The sequence below is a fragment of the Lepisma saccharinum genome, chromosome 3 (genome assembly GCF_977018435.1).
Source record: "Lepisma saccharinum chromosome 3, izLepSacc3.1, whole genome shotgun sequence".
Lineage (NCBI taxonomy): Eukaryota > Metazoa > Arthropoda > Insecta > Zygentoma > Lepismatidae > Lepisma > Lepisma saccharinum.
In genome coordinates this window covers 42,089,508-42,115,468 of record NC_139231.1, presented here as the reverse complement: position 1 = coordinate 42,115,468, position 25,961 = coordinate 42,089,508, and the positions used below count along the sequence as shown (strand labels likewise).

The 25,961-nt window shown below is 36.3% G+C and overlaps 1 protein-coding gene across 2 annotated transcripts in view; it reads left to right on the top strand.

Moving 5' to 3' along the window:
- gish (casein kinase I gish) overlaps positions 1–23,538 on the top strand; it is a 139,422-nt gene extending 115,884 nt beyond the window's left edge. Inside the window, exons 8-12 of one of the 2 annotated variants that reach the window (XM_083118476.1) lie at positions 497–642; positions 3,952–4,032; positions 13,312–13,413; positions 19,608–19,693; positions 20,753–23,538. In XM_083118476.1, coding sequence (XP_082974602.1) covers positions 497–642; positions 3,952–4,032; positions 13,312–13,413; positions 19,608–19,693; positions 20,753–20,792 — 455 coding nt within the window. In that variant the 3' untranslated portion in view covers positions 20,793–23,538. The remainder of the gene's footprint in view (positions 1–496; positions 643–3,951; positions 4,033–13,311; positions 13,414–19,607; positions 19,694–20,752) is intronic. The other variant, XM_083118477.1, reaches the window with a different exon arrangement.
- The last annotated feature ends 2,423 nt before the right edge of the window (positions 23,539–25,961 follow it).

Here is a 25,961-nt window from a genome sequence, read left to right as displayed (position 1 = left end):
AGCAGTTTTCAATGCCAAATTCCTGTTTTTTCATTGTTAGGCTCAAAATATAAATAGTGACCCTCGTAGTGCAAACTTGCTTGAATGTCGAATTGGGGATTTTACTTTTACTTTTTTTGCACAAAAATGGAGATTTTATTTTATTCTATTCTGTGTAGTAAGTAAATATGACAATCCAACTGTTTATCATCTTTCGAGGCATTGTATGTTGCCATAAATAATTGATTAGAAAAGTGGAACCCTGGTTTTACTGCAGATAGAATTGACTGTACGAATTTGTCAAAATACAATGAATAATGTGACCATCAAATTTTCGCATGATACAATCTTTGTGAAATAGTACATTGAATATGTAGCGAGATTATAAATTTTTAATATTGTGCATTTTGAACAAATCATACATTCATGATATTGTTGTAGTTATAGTACACATAAGTATCAGGGTAGTTTTTTTTTAGATTTTCTACTAATACTTTCCTTTGTTCTGTTCCAACAGAATTTGCTGCGTATTTGAGGTACGTCAGGAAACTGGACTTTTTCGAAACTCCAGATTATGCATACCTCAAGAAGCTTTTTAGAGACAGTTTCCAAAACAAAGGCTATGTAGACGATGGAGTATTTGACTGGACCGGGAGAACTCCGGTACGTACATTAAGTAATATTGTCTTTCACTTTCTTATAATGGAACAAAGCAGAACAAGGATAGCCTGGAATATCTTTCAGGAATTAGCACATCATGTGTTTTATTACTCCCTTTCCCCCTATTTATTAGGTGGTCATAATCTAAATAAAATATATTTGTTAGCACACCCTTCATAATAAATTAGAAATACGTACCCAATGTTACATTAAGCAAATATAATCTGTGTGGTTAATACTGTATTTACATGCTGTCAGATAATGTTTTTATTTTTAAAATTTATTGAAAAGAATTAATGTGTTAATTAATAACAATACCCCCAGATTTTCTGTTATCAAAATTTACAAAGAATGTAGTAAAGTTTATAGATTTTTCACATCAATGATAAATAGGTATAGGTCTAGTTATATTAAGAGGTTGTATGATGTAAAATATATGAAATGTGAGTTTGATAAACACCTACATAAAATGTTTTATAGGCTTATAAAATGCAAGAAATTTTGTATATTTCTAATTCAGAGTATATTTAATTAAAGATGTGTCAATGTAATATCATATCATTAGACTGATTTTTCACCAAAGAAATGGTAAGAAAAGTAAAGTTCCCAAAATTGCAACTGTTGGGGTGGTACACTTAAGAATTTTTTATTACTCAGTTTTCCACTAAAGAAGTTTCAGTACATGGCAAAAATATTTCTATGTGTACTGTTGATACAACTTTTGTTAAACCTGCTGGATTATATACTTGTTCTTTGCAGTTCTCTTTGATTTGAAGTCCAGGGACAAACTTTATGTATAAGTACAGTGGAGAATTATGGTAAAAATTATTTGCAAATGTGGTTATTTCCCACTACCATTAAAATTTTGAATGGATGTCAAATAATTTGCTTGACAAGACAAGAAATGAAGAATTGGAATTGTTGACTACAAGGGGTCCAGGGGCAGAGATACATATTTGCATTGAAATGCCAATAAATTAAATTTTTACCATGGGGTGGACCGATATGAAATTTTTGCTGATACCAATACTGGTAACAGATATTCCTTGAGGAACATAAGTCGTTCATTAACCTCACAAAGTGCATAATTTGCACTAAATTAAAAACAGTAAATAAATGTAGATCAGGGTGGCTACCCACCAGGAATTCCTTGAATTCTGGGATTTATGCGTGAATTATTGGCTCTGGGAATTCTGCGTGAATTTTTCTCCATAGACGTGATAAATTGCACTTTGTTAGTGTTCTTTGCAGAACAATCTATCTAACCAACTGAAAATTATTGCAAACTAAGCTATCTTGAAATTCATTAGGTAAATTTGAGTTCGAAATTCTTATACAATTAACATTTTTTTTTTTGTAAATTAGTTTATCCTGTAACGTTTGATACTTGTGTTTATAGATGTATTTCAAATCTGAGTATGTGAAATGGCAAATGTAAACTCTGCACCTTAAATTGAATATTTTAAATACAAGTGTTTTTGGCTTTGAATTTTTGAAGAGTTCACCTTGAAAACTGGGAATTATACTTGAATTTTATCATGATCCTAGAGAAGCCACCCTGTAGATACATCGCATTGCTAAAAATATATCTAAATGTTATTGTTATGACTTTACGTGCTGATACTGATTGAGTACCATTGATTTGTCCCATTCCTATTATTTATAATCATAGTTTGAGAACATTGTAGAGATTGGTTAAGTTAACCACTTGACATTAGGTTCACTTTCTGATTTACAATAATTTTTCTCCCCTTAATTTGTTACTAAGCCGTATTTCTGATTCATTATGTTAGACCAATGATTGTCAAGTGTGACACAAAATAACCATCATAGTCTATTTTAATTTGCAACTTCTTTTTTTACAGGGAGTTTAATACTGGTGCTCAATAGCTGTTAATACATTGTGTGTGTGTGTGTGGCCTTTAAATAGTTCTGACAAGGAATCTTCATTTTTCTTCCTAATTGAACCAAGAAATCCCCTCTCATATTTGCACTGTCAGTGGAATATTTTTCTTATGGTGTAAATTTTCAGTTCTCTTTTTGTAAAGAATGCAAAGTTTGCATTCAGTGGTCATTATGTGACCAATACAAACAGTTTCTAATATTTTCTGTGCATGTTTATTTGCATGCTGCATTTTTTTGCGTAGCCACCAAATTTTCACATCCTTCGAAGTTTGCGCAATGCTCCCCCATCACATATTGGAAAGACAAAATCGGACAAGGTTTGTGCACATTAAAATGTATGACTCCATAAGTAGCCAACTAAAGCTTTTAATAATTTTTGATTGCTGAACTTGCTCTTTGCTAATGTATTAATTAAGCTAGTAATGAAGTATGGAATTGAAGTAGATAGATATGTAGAGATGGCTAATTGTATTATGTATGAATATCATTAAGTGATAGCTCAGGTTCACATGTGACATATGCTTTAAATCCATAACTTTTCTTCCGGATCTCTTTGCTCCTGTAATAGCCAGAATGCCATTACATACAGAGTACCTGGATAATGGGTTTTAAAAATAAAACCTTGTACTATAAATTGTATTCATTGCTATGTATTATTTTCAAGTTAAACTTAATGAGTGTATACAGTGCATGACACTCAAGTCAAAATTCCAGAAGAGTTTAAGTAAATTAAGGAAAAACAAATACGTATTTTCTAGCATTGTTATTGGGACTTACTAACACTATTTGCACTAATATTGTTTGATTTTTCGCATGATGTTGTTGAAACCCATCTAGCAGGGTTAAATCTGCCAACAACTATCTCTTCGGCCACTCTCAGTCCTATCACATGCTACATGCTGCCTGGAAGTCCACTGCGTGCAGCTAATTTTGAGAACTGCCTAGGAAAAACTTCGTGCAGTAATTTGTAATTTCTTTATGTATTCCTTGATTACTCTGGTTTACATGTTACCTGGTTATTAAGCAGTTGTTTTCACACAATTCATCCCAAGTTGTTTATGGGGTAAAAATTTTCCAAATTTCCCAGTTGTCCAAAGTACCAAGAGTCATTTTAAGGGTACTTGCACTTATGGGCACATATCCCAAATGTACAGGGAGAAACAAGTAAATTGTTACTAGTAAATAACATTTTAGCTGCATGCAAGACTTTCCCCAATGTCCAGTTTCAGAGAAATCATTATGGCGACTGAATTGAAATTGACAAATAATGTGGTGACTAAGTACCCCTAAGGTAGCTCCGCTAGTGTAAACATCTTGTTTGTTGTGAAGGTATTCTTGTGTGTGAGAACTCCCTTAGATAAATAGTGATGAAGAGGGATGACACTTTACCGTTTCCTCTTTTTGCAGTCCACACCTGTTGGATCTCTTCAAACAGGACATGAAATTGTGGTTTCCCCCAGTAGAGATAGGCATCCGACTGCAAATAGGGTAAGTGAATTGGAGATTTTCTACCTTAGCAGCATGTTTTGGATCATTTTTCTCCAATAATTCCTGTTTGATTCAATTCTCATATAAACTGTTTATGGATTAGTGCTTACATCATTGTGTGCATGCTCAATGTGTGAGGTTACTAGTACTCAGGTAACATTTGTTCCCGCAATAACAAATTATGCAGAATGTTGCCGTGTAACACCAACAGATTTTCACGGCATTCAAGCAAATGTTTTGCTTGTAGAGGCCTTTAAAAAACTACAATTTCTTATCTGTCATCTATGGAACCATGTAACACAGATTCATGGTTGCCACTGGCATTAATTTTTCATTCAAGCAGTGTTTGAGAGCTTATTTTAAGTCCACTTTATGCACTGGCAGATGCTAATCGAGACTGAACCTAGAGTTTAAAGTGGAATCTGAACCACTTAAGCATTGCAGTGGGCCTGCTCTGCTTCAGACAAATTGTGTAACGAAAACACAAATACTGTGTCTATATTTACTGCCAAAGCATTAAATATAAATGAATGCACTCCTGTTCACATAAACAGTTGAAGAATGTGCCACTTTAGATGAACAGGAGTGTACGTGAATTGGGGGAAAGGCTTAATGCTAGTGATTTCATCTTGCAATCTCTGCTGGCATTATAGTGTCAGTGGCAGCCCTGAATCTGTACTGAATGGTTCCTTACAGGATGAAAGGGCTATTTTTTTAAAATTTGATTTAGATATACCTGCACAGTGGCAGAGTGCATAAAGTGGCCAACTTTCGATCTTGCCCCTGAAGTTCCCAGGATCAATCGCCACGATTACCTATATGTGGCAGAAGAGCCACATATACGCATATGTGATATAACTTCTACTTTTTATAGTTGTGCATATCACAGAAGTAACATTGCTTTTATGTCTGGTAACACAGACAATTGTAATAATTTCTGAAATGCTGCTTTTAAAGGGTTTGCAGTATCAAAATGAAACCTTGACAAAACATTATTAAGACAACTTGAGTGCCTTGATTACCTCTGACATGCCGTGAAAGTTTAACCATGTTGTAAGGGCAACATCCTGTATATTTTAAGTCCGGTGCATGATGACTGTATGTTATGTGAAGAAAACTTTGTTTGGCGTTATGTATAGTGATGCTGCTTGTCAGCTGCAATAGTTGCTCATGCATCGTATGAGATTCTTGGTGTTCTCTGTGTGAGAAATTTCAAGGATCTCTTTGTGGTAGGCTTTAGTTCTTCTATAGACTACGGAAGTATCAGGAAGATGTTAGCTGCTGGTGTAATAGACTGGAACACTACAAATTCTTCCTGTATAGCTTCTCTCAAAACCTATTCATTTTTAATCGCATATGATTTCATCCATTGTCCTGGTTACACTATAATTCCATCAGAGAGAAACAAAAGTGGTTTTACTTATTGGAGTAAGTCTCCTGTAGTGGCTAGGATATTAGAATGTGTCACAATTAGTTGATAGTGACTATTATCTGATGTGTCAATAAATTCATCAATTAATTTGCTAATAATTTACTGATCCAGTATTTATTTAGGATTATTACTTCACCACAGTTTTATAAGTTATTTATAATTTATGACTAGTTCCATAAAACATATCAAAGTACTTGCTTGGTACAAGAATTAGTCGGTTAAAGTAGTTATAAACATGGGATAAGATGTTCTTCCTATTATTTAGATCACTTAGCTGACAGTGACATGTTTAATTGGATCTCTGTATATCATCAGAACTGTAAGTTCTGCAATATATATTAGTTCACTCTTTACTGTACTGATGTACACATGAAAATCTGGTTGAAGATAACTAGTTCTGTTGGAATGAAATGATTGTCAGTATCTACATAAATTTATGTCAATTGGTAGTGTAATAATGGGTATGCGAATATGTTAAGGAGTGTATGTATTTAATTTTTGGCAAAGAATATGCCACATATAAACATAGAAAAATATAATTATTCAAGTAAGTAGGTCATCCATATTATTAAGACTCTGTAATTGATGTTCCTTTCATGTCATTGAGACTAGTTTCATTTCTGTAAAAATGTGCACAAATTTACATGGTTAAAATGGATAAGGGATTGTTTTAGTGTCCATTTAGTAATGAAAGTAATGTTCTATGTTGATAAAAAGTAGCTTTTTGTATTAATTCCTATCAGAATAGTTAATTCTACCCTCAAATGAGTAATTAAATCATGCAGTCTTAGTTGAATGTTTGGCCAGTACCTTAAAGATTTTACACAAGTTCATGAGAGCACCTGGCCCGACCCTGTGGCCGAGTGGTTAGCACATCGTGCTGCGACGCCAAGGGTCCCGGGTTCGAATCCCGGTCGGGCTTGGTTGTTTGTGAATGTCCATTCATCAATTTCATCATTTCATCACTCATCCCCATCTTTGCAAATTAGCCAAGAGGCACTAGACGCGAAGTAAAATAAACTAAATCAATCAATCATGAGAGCACCTAATCTTCTACAACAGTAATGTGCCACATCACTTCTTTTTACTTCTTTTGTTTGCCAGTCCCCCTCCCCCTTCACTTGAGAAATCAGTGCTTGGAAGTCTGTGTCTTGAAGCATAATTCTTCTTTGCTTAGTTTGACATTTAGAATCTTCACATGCATGGTGATGTTTTGCCTATCTGTATCATTACCTTTAAAGGATGTCCAGATTCTGGCATATGTCTTGTTTCTGTCTGTTCTGAATTGATGGCTAATTTTCCCTTTATTTTAAGTGTAGATCCTTGCCAACTATAGTTTCCAGATCCATGGAGAACAGGATGTAGCTTTTTCGGCCTTAGAATAGCTTTCAAATGTATAGCTTATATTATGTAAGAAGCCTGAACGATTCGTTAGTGTGTCAATTTGCTGAAGTTTAATTCAAAAGAAGGCTTTGTAAAGTTACTGCAGTTTTAAATTAACTGTGATGATGATATCAGGTTTGAGTAGTGATAGCTAGCCTTTAAATGTTAGGCAGTTTATATGTTTGCACACTATTCCACTGGGGCATCAAACAAATCTCATTGGTATTACTCAATGTGTTGTGCAGAGGCTTATAATTTTCTCTCCATGTGTTCATATAGTGACATCTATGTATGATGTGGGATATATTTCTGTTTGTAAAACATTTCGTGGATATTCTGTTACTGAAAGGTTAACTTACTTGATATTCTGTGGTTCTCATATGTCTGGTCGTATAATATGTTAAGTGTATTATTCTTCAGAAGCCTGTTTTCATCTTTGCTTTGAGGTCTAACACAACTGACTTACAGAATTCTAAAACATATTAAGTCACTAAGAATTAGATCCCCTATACGATGAAAATGTTGGGGGGTATTTATTCCATTATTTACACAGCTAGCTGTTTGATGTGAAGCCAATCGTATTAACTAATGGAGATGAATATATTTATCTGACTGTCGACTAGATGAGATCTGAAGAGTCCTCACTTTCAATAGCTAATCTCACCTCTATCTTCAGGTACTGTACGTGACAATATATTTGAGAATATGTGTGGTTGGTAACACATTCTTCGCCAAAGAAGCTTCAAGATGTACCTTATGTAGGTAATATATGATAATTCGGGATGTGTGCAGATTTTTCTGTCTTTGGCAAGATGGTTTATCCCAACAAGTTATTTCTTCAATTTCTAATTAGACTGGAGGGTCTGGCTGGTGTCCTGTTTTGTTTGCCTCTAGTATGTATTTTGATATGATCCTTTCTCGTAGGTTGAGTGCTCTTGCTTCCAATTTGCTAATGTGATCTCTTGAATGCTTAGCTTTATCCAGTGCTGCATGAACTTCCATATCCTGTTTTATATGTTTGGTTTGATATCAAGGAATTGTGTATTCAAGTCCTGGCTTGTGTTTGGGAGCTATTGCATAGTTTAGACCTTCGGTTTCTGGTCATGCGGTGCTTTCTGCTATTGTGGTAAGATCTCCCCAAGCTCTGTCAACCCTTTCACTATGGACTTTGGTCATGTTTGTGTAAGTACTTTGTCAAACCAAAATCTGAAAAATTAGATATTTTGAAAATAAACTTACATATCCTGCAAGTTGCCCAAATTTCTAGGAACCCTCGTTATTTCTGCAGCTCAGTCCTGGATGAAAGCATAGACAACATTGCAAAGGAATATGAACTTTATAATCTGTGCATTTCATATAGTTGATGAATAAACATGACGTGTAACATTTTCCATGCCGAAACTTTGCTTCTAAATCCATTTTATGGTCGGATAGGCTAATCGGCATTGGACCTATAGTTTAAAGTGGGAACCAAAGCACTGGGGAATGTGTCTCCACCAGGAATTGAACCTTTGACTCCTTGGTTGCAAGGAACAACATTACCACTACACCATAGGGAAAATCCAAGTAGCAGGCAATATACATCTTTTGCAATAAGTGAAAGTGTTTTGAAAACAAATTTGAACACTGGAATGCCATTTTATATATTGAATTTGTACTGACGTATTGATTTTTTTTTTATTTACTAAATTTGCGGTTAATTCAGATGGTGGCTGTAAACTACTTTGTCTATATTGTACATAGAAATATGGTGTATACGATAAAGCCATGTCACTGATCTCTGCTACTGTTAAGTTGTTGGAACTTATTTTGGGAAATATGCACATATCAATAATCAATTTATCTATAATCTATACTGTGTACGCTTTTAGAAGGAACATGAGTTCAGCCAGTACTATTGCCAAACTAACTGCTAGTGGAAGGGAAACACTAACAATCCGTTGTGTCCAATATGCAACTATTTTTTTATAATGCATACACAGTAAATATGAGCACAGTGAAATAATATAGTGAATATTTCTACACAGGATTATAATATCATATCACTGCAGCATATGAGAACTCAAAATGACTCTGACTTGCAATGTTCGAGAATGCCCATGACAATGGGTCATTGTGTATATTGAGACACATTTAACACCCATTGTTTTCCGAAGATACAAGTCAGTTTTGTCAACACGGTTGCAACGGAAAAAAAAATGAGACAAGGAAAATGAAAATTGTCTGCGTGTGTTGAGACATGTTGTTTCGCAGTGTTTCTTCGAAACGATAACTCTGCTGTAGGAGACTTGGACAGTCAGGTTCAAAATGTGTTGCTCCATCTTATGGTGAACCTTAAAGTGGCGAGATTTATGAAAACTTCATGCAGCCAAGAAAAATACAGAAGAAGGCTTTCAACTTGTGCACCGCAGTTTTCTAACTGTACACCGTTGCACTACTATCTTAAGCTGGTCAGCACGAACAGTCTCTGCGTAGCCCTGCCCAATATCACTTCTAAAACCGTATGTCATATAGAGCCCACCTCCGTGGTAGAGAATGCTATGGGGCCCTGGGTTTGAATCCCAGCCTGGGCATGGGTGTCCTTAGTCGAACAGTTGAGAAATTCCAAATGATACTGTTTAAAAATTGTTATACTTGATGTTTTGTGCACCACAAGTGTCTGGAATTCCTTGAAATTACCAGTTTTTATTCCGTAAATACAAAAACAAATCATTTGAGGGGGAACTAGTGTGTAGAATTCGAGATTCTTAGAGAGTCAGGATATTTTTAATATTTTTCCATACCGAAAATTTTCTGTCCTGATTTAAAACATAATTATAGGCATACAATGATTTGTGTGCTATAAGAACCTGCCTTGTGTAGACACCAGTACTTTCAATTAAATGTGTATAAATATGACCATATGCAACTGCGGGTAATAAACGGGTGTCATTTTGAAATGATCCCGTATTAGTACTTAGTTGCTCATCCTACGGATCTGGAAAACACACTACTGTACTTTGTATTCTCCTATACTGAACGCAACTCCAACTGGCGGTTGACCTTGATGGCTGTTTCTGGCATGTCCTGTCCCCCAATCATTTTCGGCGGCATGTGGTCCGATAGGTGTCAACAAACTCAGTTGCGAAGTAAAACCTGAAGGGATCACATCGCTCTCCCGAAGCAACGTTCCCAAGCATACTTCTGCTTTTGCCAGTTGCCTTTATATGACGGTGTGTCCGCCTGCATTCCAACCTGTGGGTGGTCCTTCCGGAAACTTCAACGTGCAGAACCATTTGTGCAGTTGAACCCACTGATTTCTGGTGTTGACCGAAAAAACTCTTTCTCCCTTTACAATACGTTTGGAACATGTGGTGAACCCAGTGCTCATTTTTTTTGTCCCGCGAACAACGCTCTGTACCTTGTGACTCGAAAATGCCTGATCTTAGTCGGAGAAAATTCAACTGATCGCTGATTTGCTGTTTCCCAGCCGCCAGTTGGAGTTGCGTTTAGTATAGTCATTAAGTAATTTTATCTGACACAAAAGGAGGGAGAAAGTCACAAGTATGCATTTGAACTTCCCACCTACGGTAACATGTAGACCAAACTGGAAGTTGTTATACTAAAGTTCCACAAGCGATTGTGTCATACAATTTTGCTTTTGTTTACTCGTGGATAGCCCCTGTAGACTGGGTTCCCATTGATCTGGAAATTCTGGATTTTTTTCTGTGTATTTTAATACTTATTTCCTAAGACCTGTTCATATGCAACAAATTAATACTGAAGAATACAGCTTTTTCTTGCGACTGGAGAAGTTATCTCCTATTTCTACTTAAAAATCAAACTTTGGAAAGATGCAACTTACAGAACACACTGCAAGCAGATTGTCACTAATTTTCAATAAATTATATAATAAACCTGAAAGTGAAACCTAAACTTATATCTAGAAAACAATTATTTCGTTCATTGCAGTTGAAATTTACGTAAAGTGAGTGTTAATTTCATACATGCTATCCTAAGTTACAGTTTCCATTACTTGAAATAAGTAACCGTTTCTTGGAACTGAATTACATGTAACTTGTTATTTTCAAACACTTCTAAAATACACTGTTTATTTGGAAATTAATTTGAAACCAACTGGAAAAGTCAGGGAATTTCTATTGATAGGTCGAATGGGAATTAGGAAAGGAATTTTTAATGGAAAGTAAATGGTCAGGCTCTGCTGATTTTCCTGGATTTAGAACAACGGTTAATTTTTAAAAAGTCTTGCTGATACAGGTAGTCGGAAACTTTGTATTCCTATCATCAACAGTAGGTTTTGTGTGAATGTGTAAGTCTATGAACAGTGGGAATATACTTCTGTTATTTGGAGTAACAAGCACAGATGCTCTCTCCGAACGTAGTGAATCAAATTAGTAGATCAGTAAAAACAGTGGATGAAGTGTATCTAAGACTGCATGTTGATAAAACAAACTAGTTAAACTTTTTTCTTCCCCTGAAATGTTACTTTTGTGGTGGCAAGTTTCTTTTCTTTGTGTGCAAATTCTACAGATTAACAATGATATTATTATTATTTTGTGCTTCATGGAATAGAGCGAAGTTGAATACGAGGAAGATGACAGTGTGTTGGTTTTGGAGGTTAGCCATGTCATTTATATATGTGCAACTCCTAATCTCAGATTAGAAATCCTAATAGTAACTAAAGACCTTGTAATTGAAACACCTTACATATAGTGGCTTTGCTAGTATCTAGTGCTAAGCTGTAAGAATTTGGTAGTGTTTTGGACTAGAAAGAAAAAAAAGCTAGCGGTTGTTTTAAAAATAAAATAGGTCCCTTTTACATATTGCCGGTGTGTAAGTGCTGGATACTTCGATGAGAACTAGGACATGATTTTATTTTTCTTGCACAATTGCTAGCTGTTGAAATCGCACTAAAGCATTGTAATTATATTGTCCTTTTTGCACTGATGAATGACTCCTGCTAGTATTGGAGACTTAGACTGACCAGTTTCATTGCATATAAAAATAATTTTAGTGAAAGTAGCAGTGTTATAGAATAGATAGAGTAGCTGAAATAAATATTACTTCATGTAATACACTCGCACAATGACAATATTTTTCTTCTTTTAAACATTGTTCCCAGTATTCATGTTCATCTTATTGGAAACTTACAATCATATAATCTCTTCTTAGATTGAACTAGTATTGTCATTTTTTAGCAGTAACTATACACTTGGAGGGGAGTGCAGTGGCACAATGTTAGGGTTGTTCAATTTGTTTTTGATATGTTAATGGTTTACACCCGACCAACTATGGAGTGTACATGTGCATTGCACCATACGATGAAGGATATGGGGATAAGGCTCCATGCATTCTGTTTTGACTGTATGTGAGGTGGTGGAATCAGCACCAGGTGCTGGATACCTTTATGCCCCACAGCCAGTGATGGAAATTTCTTGTAAATGACCCACTGGAGAATCGAATCCAAGTCTCTGACATAACTGTCAAACACATTATCAACCTTGTATCACTGTGATTTTTGAGTGGAAGTAAGAATTCCTAATTTCAAACTGCACCACACAGAAAACGAAATTTCCTTTTCTCAGTGACCTCCTAACCTATGCTTAAGTTATTGCTGTTTTGTGAGTTCATGAGTGAAAAAGATAGTGATCCTTTTTTTAAAAGAAAAGTGATCATAATGAAAAGCTGTAAGTTTTATTCATGTCATGAGATTAATATTTCTGCTGCATTCAGTTTTTTTCTTTGTCTTTGTTTAACTTGCAACTTTTATTTATAGAAATTAGGGTAAATTTTTGCAATGCTTATTAACTTTTTATTGGAAAATTATACATCAAGTGCTCCTTTGACATCTAAAGGCACACAATTATAAACTATTGCATTTAATTATATTGTTCAAGATAGTACTGCTGTATGAACACAATTTGGGTTTTCTCAGTGCTGTTGAGGCTGGTACGTATGTGTGTATCAACTCAGTTCTTATTCCATTTCAAATCTTAATGCCTAGAAATTCTGTCATTATGATTTAGTTTATATTTAAAACTTTCATGAAGGATAATTCCCGAAATTTCTTCTTCAAAGCATTATAGAAAATAGATCAATTGCAATTTGAAGTAGAAGCAATGATTTTTATGATCCCTTTCCCCTCATAGAGATATGTGGATTTCATCTACTTGGGAATTTTGTGGAATTACACAACAAATTGAATAAAATATCACTTTTATTTTGGTTCTACTTCTATTCAGCATTCTAAACTGCAGAAAGGTTTGTGATTTTGAGTGTTCTGAAGCCAGGTGTAAGATGCTGTGGTGAGGCCAGTGTGTGTATTGTGAAACACAAACAATTTTTTTTGTTAAATTTTTCACTGTCGTAGTGTAGTACCAAAAACATGGAGGATGCATTAGAACGGTTCAGTTGTCATTTTCCGAAAATGCTCTCATGAAAAATTTTGCTTGACCTTACAACAGGGAGAAGGGAAGGGGACACCAGCATGGTCTGAAACTCCGAAGCAGCCCAGCAACATGTTAGGTGAAAACCTCACTCCAGCTGACCAACATGGCTCAGTTCAGGTGAGACTAGCCCCTTACATGCTTCTGCACAGATCTTTCTGGTTGGTGTCTGGTTGCAGGTGTTTATTTTTTTTAATGCTCTCTGCTTTTTTTTTTCACCAATTGCTTTCTCTCTTACTTCTAAGGCTGTTCTGTGCTTATATTTTTTTTAGTTTTTTTTTTTTGCATGATTGTAATTTTTTTCTCCTTTCTTTCATGTCTCTGTGAATTACACATCTGAAGGGTCTGGAATATCTATCTTTCCTTCATTGTAGTAGCTGTTTTATTTTTCTTGTTTTGAGAACTAATAATTTTTCTTTGAGTATTTCTTATGTGGAATTGTATATTTACCTTCTTACATCTGATAGTTAACAGGTTTATTGTTGTCGGGTATTGCAAGCACTTCTTTGTCAATTTTTCATGTTTTCAGGTGGAAAAATCTTCATCCAAGTAATGTGTGTGTTGAAATATGGTAGTATTTTCTTTGCCCAAACCGTTTCAAATCTGCCAGACATTTTCTAGCAACATTATTTCTGATTTTTCTTCTTTCTTATTTGAATGGAAAACATGTTCAGATAGTGATGATAGTTTTTTGTTCAAGGGATAAATTTCCGTTGTAGCAAGTTTTGTACCACACACTACATATTTTTACCTTTGATTTGCACTTTATCCTCTTTTTTATTATTGTCACACGATTTTAGTCACCTTTTAGAAGAACTTTAATTTTGATTTCATGACATTTATTTTCATCTGCCTAGACTGACCATTTTGACCTCTTCTCCTTCCCAATGCCCATGAGCAGTGGCGGGGATTGGGTTCCAAAACTAGGGGGCAAGAGCAATTTACTTTCCCTTGGTACATAAGGTTTAGCATAGAATGGGGACATATGTGGCAAAAAATTGGGGGGCATCTGCCCCTCTCCCCCCCCCCTAATTGCCGCCACTGCCCATGTGTGTAGTGTATTCGGGGAAAATATAGTTGTAAGCACTAAGATTTTAATATCGCAAGATATGTTACCTTAAATACATCATATTTGCACACATCAAACTGATTAAAAGTAGAAAAATTAATAAAAGATGGAGCTTCCATAGATTTTTCCATGGAGGGCCATCCCCCATTCAAAAGAAAACGCTGCGCAAATTTGAAAATCTCTTATTCTTGTGACAAGCCTCTGTCATACTTGTATTGACCAAATCATTACAGTAGTTACTGGTGATGCAGTGTACTTTTTTCTCCCAGCAATTGCGTTTCATATGAACTATATTATGTGGCAGTATTTTATACCATTTAATGTATTTAGTTATGCTAAATAACTCTACTGTGCTAAAGACTTCAACAGAATAGCAATGTGATACTATACTAATACTCTCCATATTGATTGTGTACAAAACAGGAAAGTGGAAGCTTCTTTTGACCCAAAATTTGATTTCATCATGGGTGTAAAATATTTGTAACGATTTTGTCAATTTACCATTCCTATCATCCTTGTTTTGCTTTGTACAAGTTCCTCTTAGGCTTTACCATAATAGTTCGTACCCAGTCTTTAATAATTTGTGTAGGTGGTGCGTGTGTGTGTGAAAAATAAACTTTGTGTAGTTTTTTTTTTCTGTCAAACTTGATGTTTGGAAAAGTGGAACACAGTTGTTGCATATTGACTCTTGATATGCATATAACATTAGTTTCCTGAAGTTATAGTAATTTTGAAGAAGGTGCTAAATAATTTCTCTTTTGCTCAACCTTTATGGAAAACATTACCTGTACATTTTTCAAAGGCTGAGACTAAGGAACCTAAAATCGAGTAAAATAAAATGGGGAGTCCAACCCAGGGGCAGATTTAAAGTGTTGCCATCCCTCCCACACTATTTTCTACATGCTACATTGCATGCAAGAGAGGTGCACACCCCCTAACAACAAAATAAAATTGAAATTAACTTTACATGTATTATAAATTTTCATAACTGCCAGAATTATACGCATGTTACTAGATAAATCTCCTCACCACAATAAAAAAATAGGGATTACTCACATTAGAATTGTACTTAAGATTAACTAGAGCCTCAGACTAGCTTTCTGGTGAGCCAAGGCATTGATGACATCCTCCTTGCCCACCATGATGTCACAAGCGAATGACACTCAGGGAGGGGGGGGGGGGGAGACTCGAACGATTATGAGTAAGCGAAAGTGGTCCCATGCAGTATTCTAATCTCTACGATCATGTACACTACAAATGCCTCTTGGACCCTACAGTGTTGTTTGCACCTTTCCTCCTACCAACATGGACTGAGTAAACACATTGTGGTATTTCTGTGCCAGAAATCTTTGTCACAATTCTTCTAATTTGGCAGCAATGCTTGCAGGATTGGATATTGAATAGGAAATAGAGACTTTGGTTCCAAAAAATGCAACTTTTCCTTTCTGTGTAATAATTAGCTCATAGAGTGCAACCCTCATACTCTCAGTCCAAATTACTGTTAAGTAAAATAGAAAGCACTGATTGCATTAAGAAGGGCAATGTTGTAGCCTCTGGTATGCATATGTTACATTTAGGCCGTTCGCCAGCTTAAACTGCTTGGCTGTGGGAGGTTGTGTGTGTGTATATATATATATAAATAGGATAAAAGCAAGGAAGGCCAAAAGGGCTCAATAAAAATCAAAGGAGGAGAAAGGAAACTCACCGGACAGTGGAAAAATTCAAAATTTTTGCTAACTTAGTAGCATCTTCGGTGAGAGACGAAAGAGACTGAGGTTCCTGAACAAGGCCACCCTGTAACGTCCCCACCTCACCCCACCCTCCCTCCCAAGCCATCCCATCCCTCCTGCCCTCCATCCCACCCACCCCATCCACTCACAGTTTTCGACGAGCTTGGTGACGAAACAATGTTTTTCGTTCTACGCACCGCTGCTTCTTCGATTGGGACCTGGCAACTCTGCAGGCCCCCAACTTCTGATTATATATATGAGGAGGCAAAATAATTAATGCTCCTTTGTCCTTCACCTATTTATTATGCGCAGGTCAAACAGGTAAGGGGGTGAACACGCCTGAACTGGGTTTGAACTAGAAAAACACTGATACTTAAATTACTAGTGTCATCACTGTAACTGATCTGGTTCGTCGGCCTGGTCGCGTCTGTGCTGTGTGGTCTGTTGACTGTGTGTACTTTGGGCACTGCCCAACCTTTGCATGGACACACTCCACGAGTTGCACCACTTAGGCCACTAGCTTCCTACTCTCTCGGCCACTAACTTCTGACTTTCCCGACGACCTCTCGTCACCGGGGACTTGACTGGTGTTTGCTGATTTAGCATTGAATGCCGGCTCGTGACAAATGTGTCTAAAACTGACTCTTGGTCCAATATTGTATTTACACAATGGCAGTTGTGAAAGTGAAATACTTCATTTTCCAAGGCATGAGTAAGTGCTCTGTGGTAACCAAAGGGGCACTTCACAATCTGTTCCCATTGAATTTTATAAAATGTTTATGTAGCACTAGGTAGATAGAGTACTTTTCCAGTAGTGGAGGCCTTAATTATAAAAACAATTAATTAGTACATGTGGAACATCTTAATTGCAGGGAGATTTTGTAGACAGTGAGGTTAATAGAAATAGTCAGCCTCGAATAGCTCCAGCCTACATGCATGAAGTACACTATGTCACTGGTATACACTACAATGACCAGGCATTGACGAATGCATTTGATGGTGGGAGAAAGGTGGATGCCAATTTTATTTAATTAACTGTAGTCAGATGTATTAAGTCTGTATAGCTTTTTTTCATAGCTTTTAGTTCAGGCTGGGCAGTAAAAATAGTTTTCAATGAACTGCTTTCTGTTGGTGTGTGTATAAGTGGTACCAGAATGTAAGTTGTTCGTGGTATATAGTTATCACACACACACAAACTTTCATAGCACGTAGCGAACATCAAGACAAACAGCTTTTCTCATAATGTTTTGCTCATTAAGGCCTTGTTTCAATGCTACAGGCCCCAGAAAAAAGGAAATTTCTATCCTGTATGTATGCAGCCATGCATCACACATTTGTGGTTGTCAAAATTAAGCCTTAACGAGCAAGATATTATGAAGAAAACGTGTTTGCCGTATGTGTCTTATATGTGCTTTGAAAGTTTGTCAGTGTGGTACAGCAACACCCTAGCTGCGTGTGTGTGAGAATTTATATTTAATTTTCTGCTGCTAGGAATATGAGAATTTTAGATTTAATTTTCTACTTCTAGGAATAGTTACTGGAATAATACTTGTAATGGAAGGCAGGCAGAATGAATTTGGCAGGAGTGTATAATGAAGTCAGATTAATGTATGTTGAATTAACTAGCAGTGGAAAGTCATTCGACTCAATTTTTGGCAATGCACATTTCCTTGCATTACTTGTGTTAGAAACTAGTAAATTTGAAAGGCTGTCTCCCTGCAATTTTGTTGTTCTTTAGGCCCCCCATTAAAAAGGTGCTTTTAAAAGTGCTTGGAGCTGCCTCTGGGTGAGTGTGCCATTGAATCATCATTGTCATGATTAGCCTAAAGGGGGGGGGGGGTGAAGGAAATTCAAATGCATTCACCACTCCTTAGGTTTTTCTTATGAAAGTAGGGGAAGATATATTAATTGCCATGCTAATATACGCATATTGCTAAAATTGTCTGTGGTTTCATTAGTCCAATGTTTTTATAAATAGCTTGTAACTTAGTGCAAGATCCTGCCATTTTGCTATTTTGTAATAATTATAAAAGTATAATGCATGCATTTTCATTTTGTGGAATACGAGGTTGGTCAAGAAGAAACCAAACTTCTTTCAAAACTATGGTATTTACTTGTTAAACAGCTTAATCAGATTCATCCCTTTCAAATTAGTTCTCTACACTGTTAATACACCACTCCCAGCATTTATTTCACAGTTGAAATGCATTTTGTGGAATATCCTGCAGGTTTTTTTAACAGACTTTCTTCCATAGTTAGAAACAGCATCCTTTCAGGTTGGATTTCATCCTTGGAAACAGAAAGAAGCGGTTTGCAGTTGCCAAATCAGGACAGTCTGAGGGTTGGGCTACAACAGTTATGTCTTTGTCATGCTGCAGCATCAATGTTTTATTTGCTTATGCTTCAGGGCCTCGGAAAATCGCTACAAACATGAGATACTACGTCACTTGAATGTTTGCAGACTGGAAATTCAACAGCATAGAGTGAGGTGTCAGACGAAATATTACTTGTAAAGAATCCCACTATCCAGCACCAGTAGCAGAATAGTGATTATTATCAATACAGTGGCATGCTGTTTCAAAAGTGTGGTTTCTTCTTGACAGACCTCCTAAATGTCTAAATATGCTGTTTCTTTTTCTAAGTCAAAACCAGTTTGTCACCACATTAGGTACATTAAATTAAGTAAGAGGGTGAGGTTCTGTGTGTAAGATGTGTAATTTTACATAGATTAATCCCTAGACAATATGTGTATGACATCACAGTCAAATGCCGTAGAAGGAATTCCAAACTCTATTTTCCCAGAATTTCATATGCAACCATGGTCGTTTAAAATGGAGACCAAAAATTGACCTGACACCTGTAAATCAAAAAACCTGAATTTTTTATGTAATAGCATTGTAGTGATGTCAGTCCATCCATTTACCTGTAAGCTGCATCAATTTTCCATGTTTTTTCTTGAGTTTTACCTCTGTGTATATCAGGTGTAAAGGACATTCTGTATTGATAAATTTATTATGAGGGATGGAATTATTACTGCCCGGTCATTAAAGGGGAGTAAATCCCCAAAAAGTTGGTGCTCCCTATTTTTAAGACAATGGGCATTGCTAGGAAGGAAGCTTATGTAGCCAGTCCATTGTGTTGAAAGATTTGTTTCTCTTCTTCCTTGTTCATACATAACACAGATAACAGGGTGTGAGAGAATTCCAAATGAAAGATCTATATAATATCCATTCTGCATATCTGATTGCCAGAAACTCGTACGCTCTTTCTTAGTGCTTTGTAAAAAGATTTATTGCTTAGAATTGGAATTTTTGCAAAATACATTATTTCAGTGTTTTGCACAACATGTCTAGTATCGTAGCTAACACGTAGATGTTTTGCTTGCTAATCTTACGAACATGATTTACATTAATCTATTTTTACTTCCTATAGGCTTAACGTGATGTGTAAAGAAAAAGGAGCGCAAATAAATGTTTTCTTAGGTGCTAAAGTTTTTCTTCTTTCTTTATTCACAGGTAACTACTCTAACAAATGGTGATCTGGGATTCGAAGATGCAGGTCATTCCAGGACACACATTGCAGATGGGGAAGATGAAACAAAGTAAGATAATTTGTTGTTTTTAATTAGTGATTGTTAAAAAATATTCAGCCTACAATATGTATCACATTGTTTTTCTAAAGTGGCTTTACCACATCAACCCCTGTTTAGATATTTGTCTGTGTATGTTTGTGTTCATTCCTAGCATAGCCATAAACTGTGGCTCTGGTGTCATATGTCTCCAAAAGGAGGTAACTAATTCAAACAGCAGTATCAAGCTGTTATTGCAGGCTCTTCAAGTATGGGCGTCCGGAAGGGGGGGCAAGGGGGGGCTGTGGCCCCCCCCTGGAAAATGAAAGTCAACCAAAAAATATGTATTTCACACATATAATTTCATTTTAGCCACAATAATATGTGTTAATTATTGCATGAACACCATAAATTCAAATTTAAGCAATGTTTTTTAGGGAACAACACTATTTTGGGGGAAAATTTGCCTTCGTTTGTCCCCCCTGGAAAAAAAATGCCTTCGTTTCCCCCCCCCCCTGGAAAAAAATACCTTCCTTGCCCCTCCCTGGAAAAAATCCTGCGGACGTACATGTCTTCAAGTGTCCAATCAAATGTTTAAATGTTTACCACTCTTGCATTTGGTGCAAGCACTCCCAAGTTGAATTCCAATAGGTGTTGCAAAAGTGGACATAGCATTGTGTGGTGCTCTAGAAATCCAAATATCAACTGTGATGGAACTGAATGGGTTAATTAATCACTGGCTCCAACCGTGAGCACATGCTTGCATGTTAATATGAATAAAAAACAAGTGGCTCGGAAGGATGCTTATTTTCGTGGTGGCTGTTGGTTTCAGCTGCTATGGTTGAATGTATGAATGTTTGTGGCAAGTTTGTAAGCAGGGATGAGGGAAATTGCAACCCATAAGCATGCACATATGGGAAATGTGGAAGCATAAAATCGTGGTTGGACTGTAATGGGTACCAAGGAATTATAAAGCGGCATAGATACTAGGATATTTAGGATTCTTGTGATATTAACCCTGCTTTCCTCACATTGTATTGTCTTTCCAAATCTCTGTTTATACTTACATGTGCACATTTGCTTCCTTCACAGGTGCTGTTTCTTCTTTAAAAGAAAGAGTCGGCGTAAATGACTAGCAGTAGTTCAATGCAGCCCAGAGCGGGAAGCAGTGACCCTTCTTCGTGCCACTTCACACTCAAACTCCCACGACAGCATCCTCAACCCTACGGACTCTGTAGTAGACCAGTATGCAGCCAACCCCATGCCGGCCAAGATGACATGAGTGTTGTGAAGTGTTACATACATATATGTTAATGTATGCGTACATAACGTTCCTTCTGAGACAGTGTGAGTGAGTGAGAATGTATGTAGGAAAAACATTTTTGAGTGTTAATCAAGTCATTGAAGAAAGAAGTTCTATATATATGGATAAGAAAAAAACGTATGAGTGTGTTTGTGCATGTGCACCATGAAATGGAAGTGAAAATTAAAGTTGGAAAATCAGGTTAGTGTCTGTGTGACTATGCCTCACAGAGTGGGAGTTGCAGATTAACATGAGGGGAAAAAAAACAAAAAACATTTCTGTTACCAACACAAGTCTGATATTAATAGGGGACACTGGATTATAAATAAACTAAGAAGTCACCTTCAACATTGTGGATATGTAAAGCCGAGTAGAGGACCTGGCAAACGTTTTGGCTCAGTAGTTCAAACAAATTGGTGGTGGTGTACAGCTTGTGATATGTTTTTTTAAAAATTGCATTTTCCCCCCTTCGTTCAAAATCTAGGAGATGCTGACATGGACAATGTCCTACCAAGGACAGACAATGTGCTGTCTAGAATGAAATTCTAGTTTTTCTGTTTTCGAAATGGTTTGGTGTACCCACACGCGAACTACACGGCTTCTTGTCCTGGCGGATGGAAAGGAGTTTATTCAAAATTATCTGCACGATCACTCGAGTCCATCCAATGGAGCGTTATCTGTGCTGAAGTGGATGCGAGATACTGTTCTGTTTCACGATTTGAGTTGCAGTGACTAAACAGATGACACTTTTTCTGTGATTACCCTTTCACCCAATTGTATTTCTTTATGTTAAGGAGCTGAATTCAAGAATGAAATAGTGTAGTTCACTATGATTAAGGATATGGGAAAGAATCTAGTTGAAATTTGATCAGATTGGTAGTGTTGCCATATTTATTATGTAGATTCCTAATCATGGGTATCATTACTTACGTGTACTGAACTCTTGGAATAGAAGACAGTGTAAAATGCCATAATATTTTGAATAATTTATCAGGTATTGAAAATTGAGCAATTGATTGTCGGCATATGTTACTGTTTTGCCCATATGACTAAGAAACTTGGATTTGCATGCGAGAGCAGCTGCAGGAATATGTTTACACACCAGTGAGAGAGAATTGATTTTATGCTAAATTTTTGAAGAGTCCAAGCACACTAGCAGTCAATGTCCATTCTGTTTTTTAAATATATCCATTGGCTTGATACACTGCATATTTTACTTCAAAGAATTTGCCCACTTCTTCCCTCTTTGCTGGTCTCTACAGCATATTTTGAAGAGCTCCAAGATGTGTAGACCACTTTGTTTAGTTAAGTGGTTAAATTTTTCACTGTGATAAAATATACTTCCTTCAAATGATGGTGCAATGGCAAGGTTGGAAGTGTTGTTTTAAAAAAAGGAAGTTTTGACAGCTGTAGGTTTTTATTACATCTCATAAAACCACAATCCAAACATTGTAAATTCTGGTTTTATTTAGATATATATATATATATGATAGTTACATAATGAAAATTTTTCACTTTAAAAAAAATACCTCTGCAAGAGTTAAAATTCTTGGCAGGCATTGGGAAAGATAGGGATTGCTAACGCAAAGGAGCAGTGAATGTGACATTTGAAAAATCTGTTCGAGATTATGTGCTGTATATTAGACTTGTGATGAATAATTTGTGGACATCTTATATATATATATAAATACATATATAATATATAATATACATAACACTAAAACCAAAGTACACACCCAATCCTGCATTGTGTTATCAGGACCGGCTGTTTTATTATGTCAAACCTAGGCTAGCAAGATCCACAATGGTAGTGAACTTAGGAGAAAGTGGACATCCTATTGATTTGGCTGCCATTGTCTTTTTTATGTTGGACTATTATCTTTTTTTTTTTTAATGGACATTTTCTCTCACTTATTTTGAAGCATGTTGAAGAGAGTGAGGCATCCAACTTAATTGTTCTTCAAGTAAGAACCTGACATTTTAATATTTAAAGTATCATTATTAAGGCATTTCTTGCAGCATTGTTAGCTTTGTTTACAAGATCGGACCAACAGGCTGCAAGACAATGTTTTCCTTGTACTTACATGAGTGTGTAACTGCACAGAGTAGAGTGCAACAACCTAGTTTCAGCTTTGGAAGAGCAAGAACTTGCTAGAAGAACCAAAGTAATAAATGATGGGAAAAAAAGACTGGGATGTTGAAGCTCTACATTTTGAAACTGTGTTATTTTGCTTTCGTTGGAAAAAATGTGTATATAAAAAGTGTTCAGCATTTAGTTCCACCGTAATTTTTTTAAAAAAATTGGGGGGCAAAGAAGAATATACTTTTAGGTTGTTCCAGGTGTTGATTTGGATTAACATCACTCCAAAATAATTATAATAAAAATGAGCAAAGGGGTCCAATGGTTTAGCATGTTATGCTTTAAATATTGTTTAAGTCCAGTGTTGCCGTTATTTAATTTGTCATCACTCCCCTTTGTGAGCATTACAAGGACTGCTTTTATAGTGAGAGACTCCTAGGACTATGTAAAATATTTTATTTCCAATAATGAAATAAAAATATTTAAAATTTATGGAGATAATTTGTTGTAGTGAGAGTTTTACTTTATTCCTATACCTCAGGTGTAGTCAACCTGCTGCAGTTGTAGAAGAGCACTCTTGCGTGCATGTATGGAGTGCAGAGTGAACAGTAGTACTGGAGCATTGCGAGAGAGGTGGAAAGGAAGCATAGAGCTAGGCAGGAGGTTTTATTAATTGCGACAATGTGCAGGCAAGAAGCTTGCATGTTACAGGAGCACTCACTGTTCTCCACTCCACAAGTGCAAGCAAGTTGCTCAAACCTGCTATACTTCATACCACTTAATAATTTGTAAGTGTATAATTTATAGTATTGTTAAAAATCCTACACTGTGTGGGCTAGAAATGTATTAATTCTCTGAATGTTAGTGATAATGGTTCTACATTAGCATGCAATGTTAATTGATCATTATCCATTGTATACTGCATTGTTCCCAATTTTTTTTGTTTCATGGCACCTTTAGTGTTTCAAGATTGTTCCATGGTGCCCAAGTCAGAATGGAGGCTTATCTACCACTTGCAATGCTCAGTTAGTGTGGTTAGGTTGCTTGCCTTAAGTGAGAAAATATACACATGTTTCAAATTCAGAAACATTTTACATGTAAAAAGTAATAAAACCATGTGTAGACTAATAAGTGTCATTTCAGTGAAATATTGGAACATTTCGTGGCACCCCTGTAAGCCAGCCACTGCACCGCATGCACAATTTGAGAACCACTGGTCTAGTGCTGTAACTATACTTATTCTAGCACTAGGTTTATAGAGAGCACCTCTTTTCTAGTCTCCAAGATTTTCTAGTAGATAAATCCACATCTGGGTATCGAAAGCCAATACATGAAGAGCTTAATACGTGCTACCGTGCTATAGCACGTTGCTAAATTTGTTAAAATGAAAAGAAGAAAAAAGCAAATCTCACAGATGCAAGAAGTTTAATGAAGCCCCAAAGTGAAATGAAACTTCTCATGTTAAGAGCCTCAACATTTACCAGCGCTGCCACGTATTTCCGTCATGCTGTTGGGCTATATGGAATATCGTACCGTGCTAAAATCTCAACAGCACGTTTTCGCCCCTTTTTCATCACTCCGCCCATGAATACTGTACACCCCCACTCCTCGATTCGTACGGGGGATAGGGTCTCTGCTCGAGCAAAATCATCTGCTAGCGTGCTACAGGAAGACTCAGCACGGTAAGTGTGCCATTTCAGGATAAGAAGAAAGTCTACGACAACCTATTGCCTCTGTCACAACAACGTTTTGTAATGTCATTTTCAAACGTTCTGTACGTTATCAGTGTAGACTTATGTAATGTTTGTAACATGTCGTATACATTAGCAGCACCTGCAAAAAGTTGGAACACGAATTGTCACTGCCCCTTAACCTTTTATCTATTTCGGTGGTAAGTTGTAAAGATTGCAACTCTGAAACTATAGTCCGTACCTTTTTTGCTTCCGAAAGCGGATTCTGCTATGTAATTTATGTTTAGGGAATTTTATATTATATCTAAATTACCTGTTGTTAATGAGAGGGTCATTGCAAGTACATGAAAAACAGCATCAGTTGTAGCACGCATCTTTGAAAAGTCACGAGCCGCTGCTGACGAAGAGATACCCACACTACAAATCAAACCACCCCAAAAGTACAAAGAATGCCATAGTACACTGCCTAAGATCAAGGGGCCAGAAGAATATGCTCAAATCTGGCAAAACACTGACAAGGACAGGGACATCATAGATACAATGAAACTCAATGGGTATCCACCAACCACAACTAACAGTCATCTACAGCCAATTAGTGAGAAAACTGCTACTGACTCAACAATACAGTATACATACCATACATTTTCAGGTTATCGGAAAGATAAGTAGAATTGGTTCAAAATTGGAATGAAAATGGGCCGAGAGATATAATAGGCAAAGTTCCCCATGAATGTAGCACCGTCCCATGAAGGCACATTTAGGGGATTGGGGGAAGGGCCCCACATATTCTCGATCTTGCCCATTTTGGAGGCGATGTGATCACCATGTTCTGACTGCCTTTACACTTCAGGCACAAATTTTGGGGGAAAAACAAACAAAAAAACTATCATTTTCAAAGAGCAATAACTCGGAGGAAACCAGTAACACAGCTCAAATATTTTCTGCTAAAACTTTGGATATACATATGTTTTTCCTCTAAAAAAAATATAGCTCTGATATTACATTTCTTCCCTACTTAAATAAATCCTAAACTTTTATTTTTCTTCAAAATTGAATATCCGTTGGCCCTAAATTTCAGTCATTTGTAATAGAGATGGTGAATGAAGGCAGAGAACATAAAATGTAGCTTTAAATGTAAATACAAATGTTTAAAAATGTTCGAGCTGGACCATCTGGTATGGATATACTCAGTTTCCCACTAGACATATTTTCCACACTTTTACCAAA